Source organism: Vipera ursinii, assembly GCF_947247035.1.
Source record: "Vipera ursinii genome assembly, contig: SUPER_Z_unloc_1, whole genome shotgun sequence".
In the NCBI taxonomy this organism is placed as follows: domain Eukaryota; kingdom Metazoa; phylum Chordata; class Lepidosauria; order Squamata; family Viperidae; genus Vipera; species Vipera ursinii.
Window position 1 is genome coordinate 221237 of NW_028148449.1, and position 13969 is coordinate 235205.

Sequence of the window (13969 nt, forward strand, 5' to 3'; positions counted from 1 at the left end):
CCGAGGTCCCTTCCAACTCCGCCCTTCTATGATTCTGTTGGGGTCTCCAGCTTGAGCAGGGGCTTGGGCTAGATGACCCCCAGGGTCCCTTCCAATTCTGTGATTCTGTAGGGGTCTCCTGCCCGAGCAGGGGGTTGGACTAGATGACCTCCGAGCTCCCTTCCGACTCGGTGATTCGGTAAATCTCTCAGGGTCTCCTGCCCGAGCAGGGAGCTGAACTAGAAGAAAGACCTCCGGGGTCCTTTTTCAAAGTCTGTCCGTTCTTATGATGTATGGGGGTCTCCTGCCCGAGCAGGGGGTTGGGCTAGATGACCTCCGAGCTCCCTTCCAACTCCGCCCTTCTATGATTCTGTTGGGGGTCTTCAGCTCGAGCAGGGGCTTGGGCTAGATGACCCCCGGGGTCCCTTCCAATTCTGTGATTCTGTAGGGGTCTCCTCCCTGAGCAGGGGGTTGGACTAGATGACCTCCGAGCTCCCTTCCGACTCGGTGATTCGGTAAATCTCTCAGGGTCTCCTGCCCGAGCAGGGAGCTGAACAAGAAGAAAGACCTCCGGGGTCCTTTTTCAAAGTCTGTCCGTTCTTATGGTATGGGGGTCTCCTGCCCGAGCAGGGGGTTGGACTAGATGACCTCCGAGCTCCCTTCCGACTCGGTGATTCGGTAAATCTCTCAGGGTCTCCTGCCCGAGCAGGGAGCTGAACTAGAAGAAAGACCTCCGGGGTCCTTTTTCAAAGTCTGTCCGTTCTTATGATGTATGGGGGTCTCCTGCCCGAGCAGGGGGTTGGACTAGATGACCTCCGAGCTCCCTTCCGACTCGGTGATTCGGTAAATCTCTCAGGGTCTCCTGCCCGAGCAGGGAGCTGAACTAGAAGAAAGACCTCCGGGGTCCTTTTTCAAAGTCTGTCCGTTCTTATGATGTATGGGGGTCTCCTGCCCGAGCAGGGGGTTGGGCTAGATGACCTCCGAGCTCCCTTCCAACTCCGCCCTTCTATGATTCTGTTGGGGGTCTTCAGCTCGAGCAGGGGCTTGGGCTAGATGACCCCCGGGGTCCCTTCCAATTCTGTGATTCTGTAGGGGTCTCCTCCCTGAGCAGGGGGTTGGACTAGATGACCTCCGAGCTCCCTTCCGACTCGGTGATTCGGTAAATCTCTCAGGGTCTCCTGCCCGAGCAGGGAGCTGAACTAGAAGAAAGACCTCCGGGGTCCTTTTTCAAAGTCTGTCCGTTCTTATGATGTATGGGGGTCTCCTGCCCGAGCAGGGGGTTGGGCTAGATGACCTCCGAGCTCCCTTCCAACTCCGCCCTTCTATGATTCTGTTGGGGGTCTTCAGCTCGAGCAGGGGCTTGGGCTAGATGACCCCCGGGGTCCCTTCCAATTCTGTGATTCTGTAGGGGTCTCCTCCCTGAGCAGGGGGTTGGACTAGATGACCTCCGAGCTCCCTTCCGACTCGGTGATTCGGTAAATCTCTCAGGGTCTCCTGCCCGAGCAGGGAGCTGAACAAGAAGAAAGACCTCCGGGGTCCTTTTTCAAAGTCTGTCCGTTCTTATGATGTGTGGGGGTCTCTTGCCTGAGCGGGGCGGGGCGGGGTGGGGCTGGACTAGAGGACCTCCGAGGCCCCTTCCCGCTCTCTGCCTGCCTGCCTACCTCTCGGCAGGGAGGAGACCCGCCCTCTTTTTCTTTCCGGTTGCTTCCCCTGCCCCCACCCCGCTCTTTTTAGCGGCCGTCTCCAAGCGAAAGCGAAAGAGCGGAGGACGGCGTCGTCCTTGCTGCGAGTCGCTCGACCGAGTCCTGCCAGCCCCGCCGCTCTGTCCGACTCCAGGTGGGTTTCCCGCCGGCCGATGCTTCTCCTGGCCGGGCTCGCCCGCCGAGGATGCGGGCGCCAGGGGTGGGTGGGTGGGTGGGGGAGGTCTGCCCTTCCCCTCCCGTCCAGGGGCGCGTCGAGGAGGGGGGGGTCGTCTGAGAAATTGGGGAGGGGGAGCCGCTTCCAGCCCCCTCCCCCCTTCCTCGCCTTCTTCCTTGCAGGCTGGGCGGGGTGTGTGTGCGTCTGTAGCTTTGGGGAGGGGTGGGGGAATTTGGGGAGGGGGTTCCCGTGGGAGAGAGAGAGGAGAGCGGAGATTGGGGGGGGGGCTTCTCTGCTCTGGGTGCTCCAGGGGATCCGCTTCCTTTGGGAAGTTGTGTCGCGAAGGGAAGGAAGCCTATTGATGGGAATGTGGCTGGACCCCCCCAGTTGGCTAAAGGTCCCCCAAACTTGACCTTCTTGTTGTTGTTGTTGTTGTTATTCTTGTTCCTTCTTACTATTGCTATTATTTTGTGTAGAGACCCCGATCTGAGCCCAGCGTCTCCTCCTTTCAACCTTGTGAATTCTCACGCTTCCCGATAGGTAGGTATTCAAGACGGGCAGGGATGATTATTATTATTATTATTATTATTATTATTATTATTATTATTATTATTATTATTATTATTATTATTATTATTATTATTTTATTATTATTATTATTATTATTATTATTATTATTATTATTATTTTATTATTATTATTATTATTATTATTATTATTATTATTAATTTAATTTGTATACCGCCCTTCTCCCGAAGGACTCAGGGCGGTGAACAGGGCAATACATATTAAAAAACAAGATACAAAAATTAAAACCATTAAACAAAATGCCCATGAATAAATTAAAACATAATAATGAATAATATTAAAATTAATTATTTTAATTATTTAATATTTAATTTCTACACACACCTACACACACACACACACACACACACTCACAGAGAGAGAGAGAGAGAGAGACAGACAGACAAAGAGAGAGGGCTTATTTTTGGTTGAGGAAGACCCCGGAACGGAGTTCCAGCCCCTTTTCCCGAGGGATTTTCCAGAGTTGCCTTCTTTTCCAACTGTTGCCCTTCCTCTCCTCTTTTGTGTTTGGAAAGCCCCCCCCTCCCGTTGGTGGTCCGGACCCTCTAGGATTCTTAGGGTCTCCAGCTGGAGCAGGGGGTTGGACTACGTGGCTACTATAGATATGCACCCTTTGGTGAGCAGGTAAGGGAATGTCACTTTTAACGTGTGCCAAGGTGGCCACAGTAACAAATGAGAATAAAGGCTCTCCTATTTCGATAGATAGATAGATAGATAGATAGATAGATAGATAGATAGATAGATAGATGGAAAGAAAGAAAGAAAGAAAGAAAGAAAGAAAGAAAGAAAGAAAGAAAGAAAGAAAGAAAAAGATAGGGTTGGTCAGTAGATACATGGAGATGATAGATAGATAGATAGATAGATAGATAGATAGATAGATAGATAGATGGAAAGAAAGAAAGAAAGAAAGAAAGAAAGAAAGAAAGAAAGAAAGAAAGAAAAAGAAAGATAGGGTTGGTCAGTAGATACATGGAGATAGATAGATAGATAGATAGATAGATAGATAGATAGATAGATGGATGGATGGATGGAAAGAAAGAAAGAAAGAAAGAAAGAAAGAAAGAAAGAAAGAAAGAAAGAAAAAGATAGGGTTGGTCAGTAGATACATGGAGATGATAGATAGATAGATAGATAGATAGATAGATAGATAGATGGATGGATGGATGGATGGATGGATGGAAGGAAAGAAAGAAAGAAAGAAAGAAAGAAAAAGATAGGGTTGGTCAGTAGATACATGGAGATGATAGATAGATAGATAGATAGATAGATAGATAGATAGATAGATAGATAGATAGATGGAAAGAAAGAAAGAAAGAAAGAAAGAAAGAAAGAAAGAAAGAAAGAAAGAAAGAAAGAAAGAAAGAAAAAGATAGGGTTGGTCAGTGGATACATGGAGATGATAGATAGATAGATAGATAGATAGATAGATAGATAGATAGATAGATAGATAGATAGATAGATAGATAGATAGATAGGTGGAAAGAAAGAAAGAAAGAAAGAAAAAGATAGGGTTGGTCAGTAGATACATGGAGATAGATAGATAGATAGATAGATAGATAGATAGATAGATAGATAGATAGATAGATAGATAGATAGATGGATGGAAAGAAAGAAAGAAAGAAAGAAAAAGATAGGGTTGGTCAGTAGATACATGGAGATGATAGATAGATAGATAGATAGATAGATAGATAGATAGATAGATAGATAGATAGATAGATAGAGATAGAAAGAAAAAAGAGAAAGAAAGAAAGAAAGAAAAAGAGATAGGGTTGGTCAGTAGATACATGGAGATGATAGATAGATAGATAGATAGATAGATAGATAGATAGATAGATAGATAGATAAATAGATAGATAGATAGAAAGATCTGTTAGATACATCTGATAGATAGAGAAAGAAATAGAGATAGAGATAGAGATATATAGATAAATAGATATGATAGAAATAGAGATAGATGATAGAAATAGAGATAGAGAGAGAAATAGAGATGTAGACAGATAAATAGATGTGATAGAAATAGAAATAGAGACATAGAGGTAGATAGAAATAGAGATGGAATGATAGAGATAGATCTGAGATAGATAGATATAGAAATATAAAGAGGTATAGATAGAAATAGATATGATAGAAATAGAGATAGATAGAAATAGAGATAGAGATATAGATAAAGAGATGATAGATAGAAATAGAGGCAGATAAGAGATAGATGATAGAAATAGATAAGAGATAGGTAGACATAGTTAGATACATACACACATACAGATAGAAATAGAGATAGAGATACAGAAATAGATATGACAGAGAAATAGAAATAGAGAAATAATAATAATAATAATAATAATAATAATAATAATAATAATAATAATAATAATAATAATAATAATAATAATAATAATAATATAAAGTTGGAAGGGACCTTGGAGGTCATCTAGTCCAACCCCCTGCTCAGGCAGGAAACCCTATACCATTTCAGGCAAATGGCTGTCCAGTCTCTTCTTAGAGATATAGATGATATAGACAGATAAATAGATATGATAGAAATAGACATAGAGAGAGAAATAGAGCAGAGATAGATAGAGATAGAAATATATTGATTTGTGCTTAGATTGTCAGCCGCCCTGAGTCTTCGGAGAAGGGCGGGATATAAATGGGATTAGATTAAAATAAAATAAATAAATAAATATAGAGGTATAGATAGAAACAGAATGCATATAGCGAGGATATAAAGAGATTATTTACATAAATGTGCCTGGATCCCAAATTGTTAAACTCCTCCCCCCAAAACAAAACTTTTATCATCATTTTTTTTTTTAACAGAGAGAGAAAAATCATCCGCCCGACTTCCCAGCCCATAATATCCTCATTTCCCTGTTCTCCTAGGGTTTCCAAAACCGCTCCAACCTTGACAGACCAGAGCAGAAACGCCACAGACCAAAAGCGGAGAAGTGGCTGGTCTCTTTCTTACGGCCGCCAGGGAGTTCCACATTTCTGTCGCTAAATAGGGGTTTTGTCTCCTGTTACGACAATCCTCGCCACGTTGTGGGTAAGTCGCAAAAGGGGATCGCGCTGTCCCCCGGACACGACTAGCGTCATAAATACGAGTCGGTGGCCAAACAGTCGAATTTTAGTCCCGGGACCCTGGGGATGCAGCGACGGTCGTACGTGTGCGGGTCTTTTTGTCACCTGATCCCCTTTTGCGACCTTCCGGCGAGCCACGTCCACGGGGAAATCCAGATCGGGGGACCCAACAGCGATCACCCTGAAGAGCCAGGCGGTAAAAGGTGGTCGAATGGGGCAAAAGCCGACTTAGGCCATGCCTCGCTTCCCGACAGAAATGTGGAAGGCCCTTGGGGTTGTAACTCGAGGACTGCCTGCATTGGTGTTTGCGAAAGGCCGGTCTTTGAAAGTCACCCGAGGAAGACTCCGGTGAAGGCTGCCGCCTCTGCTCTCCGGGAGACAGCTTGGCCTCTCTGCCTCTTTCTTTTTTCCTTGCTCTTTCTCCCGTGCTGCTGTGCCTCCCAGCCTGCCTTTCCGAAAGAGGCTGCTTGCACCACTCGCTTCCCTTCGTACGTTGCTCTTTCCTGCAGAAACCCTGAAGATCGGCGTGAAGAGACTGTCCAGTTGCTGGCAAGATGGGCGCGGCCGAGTCAGGTAAATCTCGGGTAGGAGAAAGAAAAGGGGTGGGTGGGAGGTGGGAGGTGCCGGCTTCTGAAGCCTCTCTTTGGGGGTCCCGGCTATTCCCGCCGGCTTGGTGCTCTTTGCAAATTGGAGGTGTTCCCGTGTCTTAGGGGTTCCCAATCTGTGGGCTGCAGCCTACTTCCCGTCCAGGGCCTATTCACAACTGGGGTGGCTGGCTGGCTGGTGCACGAGTGTGTGCGTGCGGGCACAGCCCCACTCCCGTGAGCCTCACGGGCGTTTGGGGCCTCACTCCTGCAAGTGTGGTGGGTGTTCTGGGCCTCGCTCCTGTATTGCACGCTGGGCCCCACTTACGTGAGGAACTGGGCCCTTGAATGGCTGGCTGGGGCGGGCGTGTATCTTCGGGCACGCAGCTCCACTTGAGCGAGCCTCACAGACGCTCTCGGCCCCATTTGCGCAAGCAACCAGGCCCATGAGTGGCTGGCCGGCAATTTTGATTTCTATTCCTAATCTGTTTTTTACGGGGCCCTTTTTGTGAGGTGGGGCTGTTTCTTCTTGCCCATTTTGACTCGTTTTCCTAATCTGTTTTTTACGGTGCCTTTTTTGAGAGGCCAGACTGTTTATTCTCGCCATTTTGACTCGTATTCCTAATCTGTTTTTCACGGGGCCCTTTTTTTTCTTCTTTATTGCATTTGTGAGGTGGGGCTGTTTCTTCTCGCCCATTTTGACTCGTATTCCTAATCTGTTTTTTATGATGCCCTTTTTGAGAGGCCAGACTGTTTATTCTCGCCATTTTGACTCGTATTCCTAATCTGTTTTTTACGGTGCCCTTTTTGAGAGGCCAGACTGTTTATTCTCGCCATTTTGACTCGTATTCCTAATCTGTTTTTCACGGGGCCCTTTTTGTGAGGTCGGGCTGTTTTTTCTCACCCATTTTGACTCGTTTTCCTAATCTATTTTTTATGATGCCCTTTTTGAGAGGCCGGATTGTTTATTCTCACCATTTTGACTCGTATTCCTAATCTGTTTTTCACGGGGCCCTTTTTGAGAGGCCAGACTGCTTATTCTCGCCATTTTGACTCGTATTCCTAATCTGTTTTTCACGGGGCCCTTTTTGTGAGGCGGGGCTGTTTCTTCTAGCCCATTTTGACTCTTATTCCTAATCTGTTTTTTGCGGGGCCCTTTTTGAGAGGCCAGACTGTTTATTCTCGCCATTTTGACTCGTATTCCTAATCTGTTTTTACGGGGCCCTTTTTGTGAGGCCAGACTGTTTCTTTTCGCCCATTTTGACTCGTATTCCTAATCTGTTTTTTACAGTGCCTTTTTTGAGAGGCGGGACTTTTGTTCCTTTTGTGTGAAGCCGGATGCAAAACAAAAACAAAAAACCCCCCCACAAGTTAAGCAGCTGGGCTTTCTCCCTGTTGCGTGCCACCTTCTTGCCGTTTTCTCCCCTACATTCTCTCCCAGGCGAGCAACGGGACGCCCCCCTGACCGATTTGTCCCTTTCTCCCCCTTCCAGTTGCAGACGTGAGGATCGTCCTGGTCGGCAAAACGGGCAACGGGAAAAGTGCCGTCGGCAACACCATTTTACGGAAGCCAGTCTTCGTGTCCAAGATGCAGTCCGGGTCTGTTACAGTCAAATGTAGAAATGTCACGGGGACCCTTCCGGATGGGAGGACGGTGGCTGTGATTGACACGCCGGGCTTCTTCGATACGAAATACCCGCAGCCGGTGACTGTTGAGGAAGTGAAAAGATGCGTGGAGTTCTGCTCCCCGGGTCCCCACGTCATCATCCAGGTCATCCGTCTGGGCCATTTCAGCAAGGAGGAGAAAGAGGTGGCGGAGCTCCTCAACAAAATCTTCACCCTGCGGGCCAAGAGTTACATGATCGTCTTGTTCACCCGGAAGGAGGACCTGGAGGGGCGCTCCCTTCACGAGATGCTGTCCGAGGAGGGCGCCCCCGCCTTGCAGGAGCTGAGGAAGCAGATCCAGAGTTGCGGGAACCGGTGCCTGGCCTTCAACAACAAGGCGGAAGGGCGGGAACAGCTGGATCAGGTCAACGAGCTGATCAGGATGGTGGACAAGCTGGTGGACAAGAACAAAGCCAACCCCTTTTACACCAAGGATATGATGGAGGAGGACAAGAAGAGCGCCCCGGCATGGCTATGCAACATCCTGTGATCCAGGAGCTCCGGATGGACACGGGCCCCTTCTGGCCCTTCTGGATTGGAGAAGGGGGCCACGGATCCCTTTGGCTGTGTCATCCCAAAGCTGTGCTTTTCTTTGTTTCCCCCACCCCACCTCAAAGGTCACCGGACTTCATTTTCCCCTGAAGAGGTTTCGCTTCATGGCCCGGAAGCTTCTTCCGTTCGGACTGGTCTTCTCTTCCGACCGAAGAAGCTTCCGGGCCGAGAAGCGAAATGGTCTTCTGAGGAAAGAAAGCCAAGAAATTCCCGAGGCCTTTTGGAAAAGCGCCTTTGGGACTGAGGCTCTCCGTAGATTCAGTCAGAATGGAACTGGAAGGGACCTTGGAGGTCATCTAGTCCAGCCCCCTGCTCAGGCAAGGAGACCCCCGTACAATTTGAGACAGGTGGCTGTCCGGTCTCTTCTTCAAAACCTCCAGTGATGGAGCACCCACAACGTCCGGTGGCAAGCAGTTCCAGTGGTGAATTGTCCTCACAGTTAGGAAATTTCTGCTTAATTCCAGGTTGCTTCTCTCCTTGATCCGTTTCCATCCGTTGCTTCTTCCCCTGCCTTCAGGCCCTTTGGACGCCCTGAGTCCTTCGGGAGAAGGGCGGTATAGAAATATTAATAAATTAAAATTAAATTAAGTTGACCCCCATTCCTTTGGGGCAGCCCCTCTTTGCTGTTACCGATTTCCTTAGCTTCTTATAACCGTCGCTCGCTTTTATTTAGTATCCTATTACGATTTATATCGCTCGCTTTTATTTAGTATCCTGTTGTGATTTATATCGCTCGCTTTTATTTAGTATCCTATTATGATTGATATCGCTTGCTTTTTTTAGTATCCTGTTGTGATTTATATCGCTCGCTTTTTTTAGTATCCTGTTGTGATTTATATCGCTCGCTTTTTTTTAGTATCCTGTTATGATTTATATGGCTTGTTTTATTTAGTATCCTACTATGATTTATATCGCTCGCTTTTATTTAGTATCCTATCATGATTTATGTCGATCACTTATTTAGTATCCTGTGGCTATCACTAAATGTATCTTATGAGTTAGGATGATGGCATTTTATGATTACGATCATGAGTTACCACGGCTTGCTTGCATGCACAGCGAGAGCTTAAGCACCGGAGACAATTTCCTTGTATGTCCAATCAACACTTGGCCAATAAAGAATTCTATTATTTCTGTTTCCATTTATTTCTATTTCTTTGTATTTTTATTATTTCTTTTTATTTCTATTTCTATTTACATTATTTCTATTATTTCTATTTAATAATAATAATAGTAGTAGTAGTAGTAATAATTATAATAATAATAGTGCTCAAGAACAAGCACTACAAACTAATGAATACCATGAAAGTGAAGATGCAAAAATCTACTGACAATCCAAATTGCGGACTTTGCAACAACAACGTTGAAACTGTGTCACATTTAATATGTGAGTGCAGCAAAATCGCGCAAACCGATTACAAAGCTAGACATGACCGAGTTGCTAAACTAATCCACTGGGCATTGTGTAAAAAAAATACAACTTGCCTGTGTCTAAAAAGTCGTGGGAACATAGGGTGGAAAAAGTTGTCGAGAATGATAGGGTGAAGATCTGGTGGGACTTCCGAATACAGACAGATCTCCATTAGGAACACAACACGCCAGATATCACAACTGTACCAGCGAGATGCCAGAGTCGAAGAAAAAGAACTGGAAAAAATTAGGAAATACTGCGACCTGGCCATCGAAACTGCGCGATTATGGGTGAAACGCGTAACAGCGATACCCACTGTCATCGGGACACTGGGAACGATGTCCAAAATCTTTGCAAAACACATCAAGAAATTGCAGCTTCCTGCAATAATAACTCCAGCAAAGCTACAAAAAACTGCGCTACTCGGAACATCTTACATTTTAAGGAGATACCTGGTTGATACCTAGGATGCTGGCAGCAACCCCTGTCAACCATTAGTGCCAATCAATTTGAGTGTTCAGTTGACTGAGTTTCCCGTTTTATGAATAAAAAGTTTTATAATAATAATAAAGTTGGAAGGGATCTTGGAGGTCATCTAGTCCAATCCCCTGCTCACGCAGGACACCCATATTCTATTTCTATTTCTTTCTATTTCTATTATTTCTAAATAATAATGACAACAACAACAATTGGAAGGGACCTTGGAGGTCATCTAGTCCAACCCCCTGCTCAGGCAGGACATCCACATTCTATCTCTATTTTGTTTCTATTTATTTCTATTTCCTATTTTTAAATAATAATAATAATAATAATAATAATAATAATAATAATAATAATAATAATAACAACAACAATAGTAATAATAGCAAAGATAACAATAAAGTTGGAAGGGACCTGGGAGGTCATCTAGTCCAAGCCCCTGCTCAGGAAGGAGACTTATATTTTATCTCTATTTTATTTCTATTATTTCTATTTCTATTTAATACGACTCATACTAATCATAAAGTTGGAAGGGACCTTGGAGGTCATCTAGTCCAACCCCCTGCTCAGGCAGGAGACCTATCTCTATTTTATTTCTATTTCTATTATTTCTATTTCTATTTAATACGACTCATACTAATCATAAAGTTGGAAGGGACCTTGGAGGTCATCTAGTCCAACCCCCTGCTCAGGCAGGAGACCTATATTCTATCTCTATTTTATTTCTATTTCTATTTCATACTAATCATACTAATCATAAAGTTGGAAGGGACCTTGGAGGTCATCTAGTCCAACCCCCTGCTCAGGCAGGACACCCATATTCTATTTCTATTTCTTTCTATTTCTATTATTTCTAAATAATAATGACAACAACAACAATTGGAAGGGACCTTGGAGGTCATCTAGTCCAACCCCCTGCTCAGGCAGGACATCCACATTCTATCTCTATTTTGTTTCTATTTATTTCTATTTCCTATTTTTAAATAATAATAATAATAATAATAATAATAATAATAATAATAATAATAATAACAACAACAATAGTAATAATAGCAAAGATAACAATAAAGTTGGAAGGGACCTGGGAGGTCATCTAGTCCAAGCCCCTGCTCAGGAAGGAGACTTATATTTTATCTCTATTTTATTTCTATTATTTCTATTTCTATTTAATACGACTCATACTAATCATAAAGTTGGAAGGGACCTTGGAGGTCATCTAGTCCAACCCCCTGCTCAGGCAGGAGACCTATCTCTATTTTATTTCTATTTCTATTATTTCTATTTCTATTTAATACGACTCATACTAATCATAAAGTTGGAAGGGACCTTGGAGGTCATCTAGTCCAACCCCCTGCTCAGGCAGGAGACCTATATTCTATCTCTATTTTATTTCTATTTCTATTTCATACTAATCATACTAATCATAAAGTTGGAAGGGACCTTGGAGGTCATCTAGTCCAACCCCCTGCTCAGGCAGGACACCCATATTCTATTTCTATTAATTCTATTATTACTATTTCTTCAGCACTATTCCAGGGCTGGATCCTGGGCGGGTGTCCAGCATGGCCTGATTTCGGCAAGATCTTTTCCTGCCCCGGGTCCCTCGGCTGTTGAAGACCGGCGTGGGCTGTCTGCGTGTTGTGACTCCTGGCCAGCCGGTGGACCCGGCAGCTGCATCTGAGGAATCGGAGGAGGAGGAGGAAGAGGAAGGGCCCGGAATGGCATCAAGAGTCAGAGGAAGGCTCTGAGGAGATTAAGCAGCAGAACCTTACAGAACAGCAAAGATAGAACAGAATATACAATAGACTAGACTAGACTAGAAAATAAGGAATTATGGAATAGAATAGACTAGAATAGAAAATATGGAATAGAATAGAATAGAATAGAATAGAATAGAATAGAATAGAATAGAATAGAATGGAATGGAATGGAATGGAATGGAATGGAATGGAATGGAATGGAAAATATGGAGTGGAATGGAATGGAATGGAATGGAATGGAATGGAATGGAATGGAATGGAATAGAATAGAATAGAATAGAATAGAATAGAATAGAATAGAATAGAATAGAATAGAATAGAATAGAATAGAATAGAATAGAATAGGAATAGAAAATATGGAATGAAATTAATAGAATAGAATAAAATTAGAATAGAATAGAATATGGAAAGAGTAGAATAGAATAGAATAGAAAATATGGAATGGAATGGAATAGAATAGAATAATAATAGAATGGAATGGAATGGAATGGAATGGAATAGAATAGAATAGAATAGAATAGAATAGAATAGAATAGAATAGAATAGAATAGAATAGAATAGAATAGAATAGAATGGAATAGAATAGAAAATATGGAATGGAATTAATAGAATAGAATAGAATTAGAATTAGAATAGAATAGAATATGGAAAGAGTAGAATAGAAAAGAATAGAATAGAATAGAAAATATGGAATGGAATTAATAGAATAGAATAAAATTAGAATAGAATAGAATATGGAAAGAGTAGAATAGAATAGAATAGAAAATATGGAATGGAATAGAATGGAATGGAATGGAATAGAATAGAATAGAATAGAATAGAATAGAATAGAATAGAATGGAATGGAATGGAATGGAATGGAATGGAATGGAATGGAATAGAATAGAATAGAATAGAATAGAATAGAATATTTATTTAATTATTTATTTAATTAGATTTCTATACCGCCCTATTCCCAAAGGACTCAGGGCGGTTTACAGGGCAGCATAAAATACAATATAAAAGATAATATAAAATTAAAATAAATTAATTAAGCCCAACAATTAAAACAATATTTAAAAAGCTAAAACCCCTACAGTCCAGGCCTGATAAATCGAAAAGCCAGGTTTTCAGGTCCCGGCGAAATGAACGCAGAATAGAATAGAATAGAATAGAATAGAATAGAATAGAATAGAATAGAATAGAATAGAATAGAATAGAATAGAATAGAATCAGAATTAGAATAGAATATGGAAAGAATAGAATAGAATAGAATAGAATAGAATAGAATAGAATAGAATAGAATAGAATAGAATAGAATAGAATAGAATAGAATAGAATAGAATAGAATAGAATAGAATAGAATAGAATAGATGGAATGGAATGAACAGAATAGAATAGAATAAAGAGATGGAATGAAATGGAATAAAATAATAGGAGAGGAAAGAAAAGGAGAGGATAGAATAGAATAAAGAGAGATGGAATGGAATGAACAGAACAGAATAGAAAAGATGGGATGGGGTAAGAATAGAATAGAACAGAACAGAACAGAACAGGAATAGAATATAGAACGTAATAATAATGATAATAATAATAAACCTTTATTGTCAAAGTACAATGTGTGTACATTGAGATTAGCTGAGCCTGCCCCCGTGCTCTCTCCCCCCAACAAAGTGACAACAAACCCTCCATCCTACCGCACCTTGTGAACCAACCACACCACACACCGGCCTCCCAAGTCAATTCTGCATAAGTTCACAGAGATTATGTCCCATTTAAAAGCCTAACAGCCCACGGATAAAAGCTATTTTTCAGCCTGTTGGTACGGCTGGCTATATTCCTACATCTCCTACCGGATGGCAGGAGAGTAAAGAGATACCGTCCAGGGTGTGAGTCATCCCTGAGAATCTTGGATGGAAGAGAATGGAATAGGATGGGATGGGATGGGATGGGATGAAACAGAATAGAACAGAACAGAACAGCAACTGGAAGGGACCCTGCAGGTCTTCTAGTCCAACCCCCCCCCCCGCTTGAGC

General features: G+C 43.0%; 1 protein-coding gene across 3 annotated transcripts; it reads left to right on the top strand.

Moving 5' to 3' along the window:
• The first annotated feature begins 1722 nt into the window (after positions 1 to 1722).
• LOC310650431 (GTPase IMAP family member 9-like) lies at positions 1723 to 9588 on the top strand. Of its 3 annotated transcripts, none has more exons than XM_083379968.1 (3): positions 1723 to 1815; positions 6012 to 6075; positions 7580 to 9588. In XM_083379968.1, the coding sequence occupies exons 2-3, from the start codon at positions 6057 to 6059 to the stop codon at positions 8239 to 8241; spliced, it is 681 nt and encodes a 226-aa protein (XP_083236094.1). In that variant the 5' UTR covers positions 1723 to 1815; positions 6012 to 6056; the 3' UTR covers positions 8242 to 9588. The 3 variants fall into 3 exon arrangements, with proteins under 3 accessions (XP_083236094.1, XP_083236093.1, XP_083236092.1); XM_083379967.1 differs by lacking the exon at positions 1723 to 1815 and adding an exon at positions 2176 to 2376; XM_083379966.1 differs by lacking the exon at positions 1723 to 1815 and adding an exon at positions 2596 to 4413 and having other exon boundaries at positions 4453 to 6075.
• Positions 9589 to 13969: the final 4381 nt, after the last annotated feature.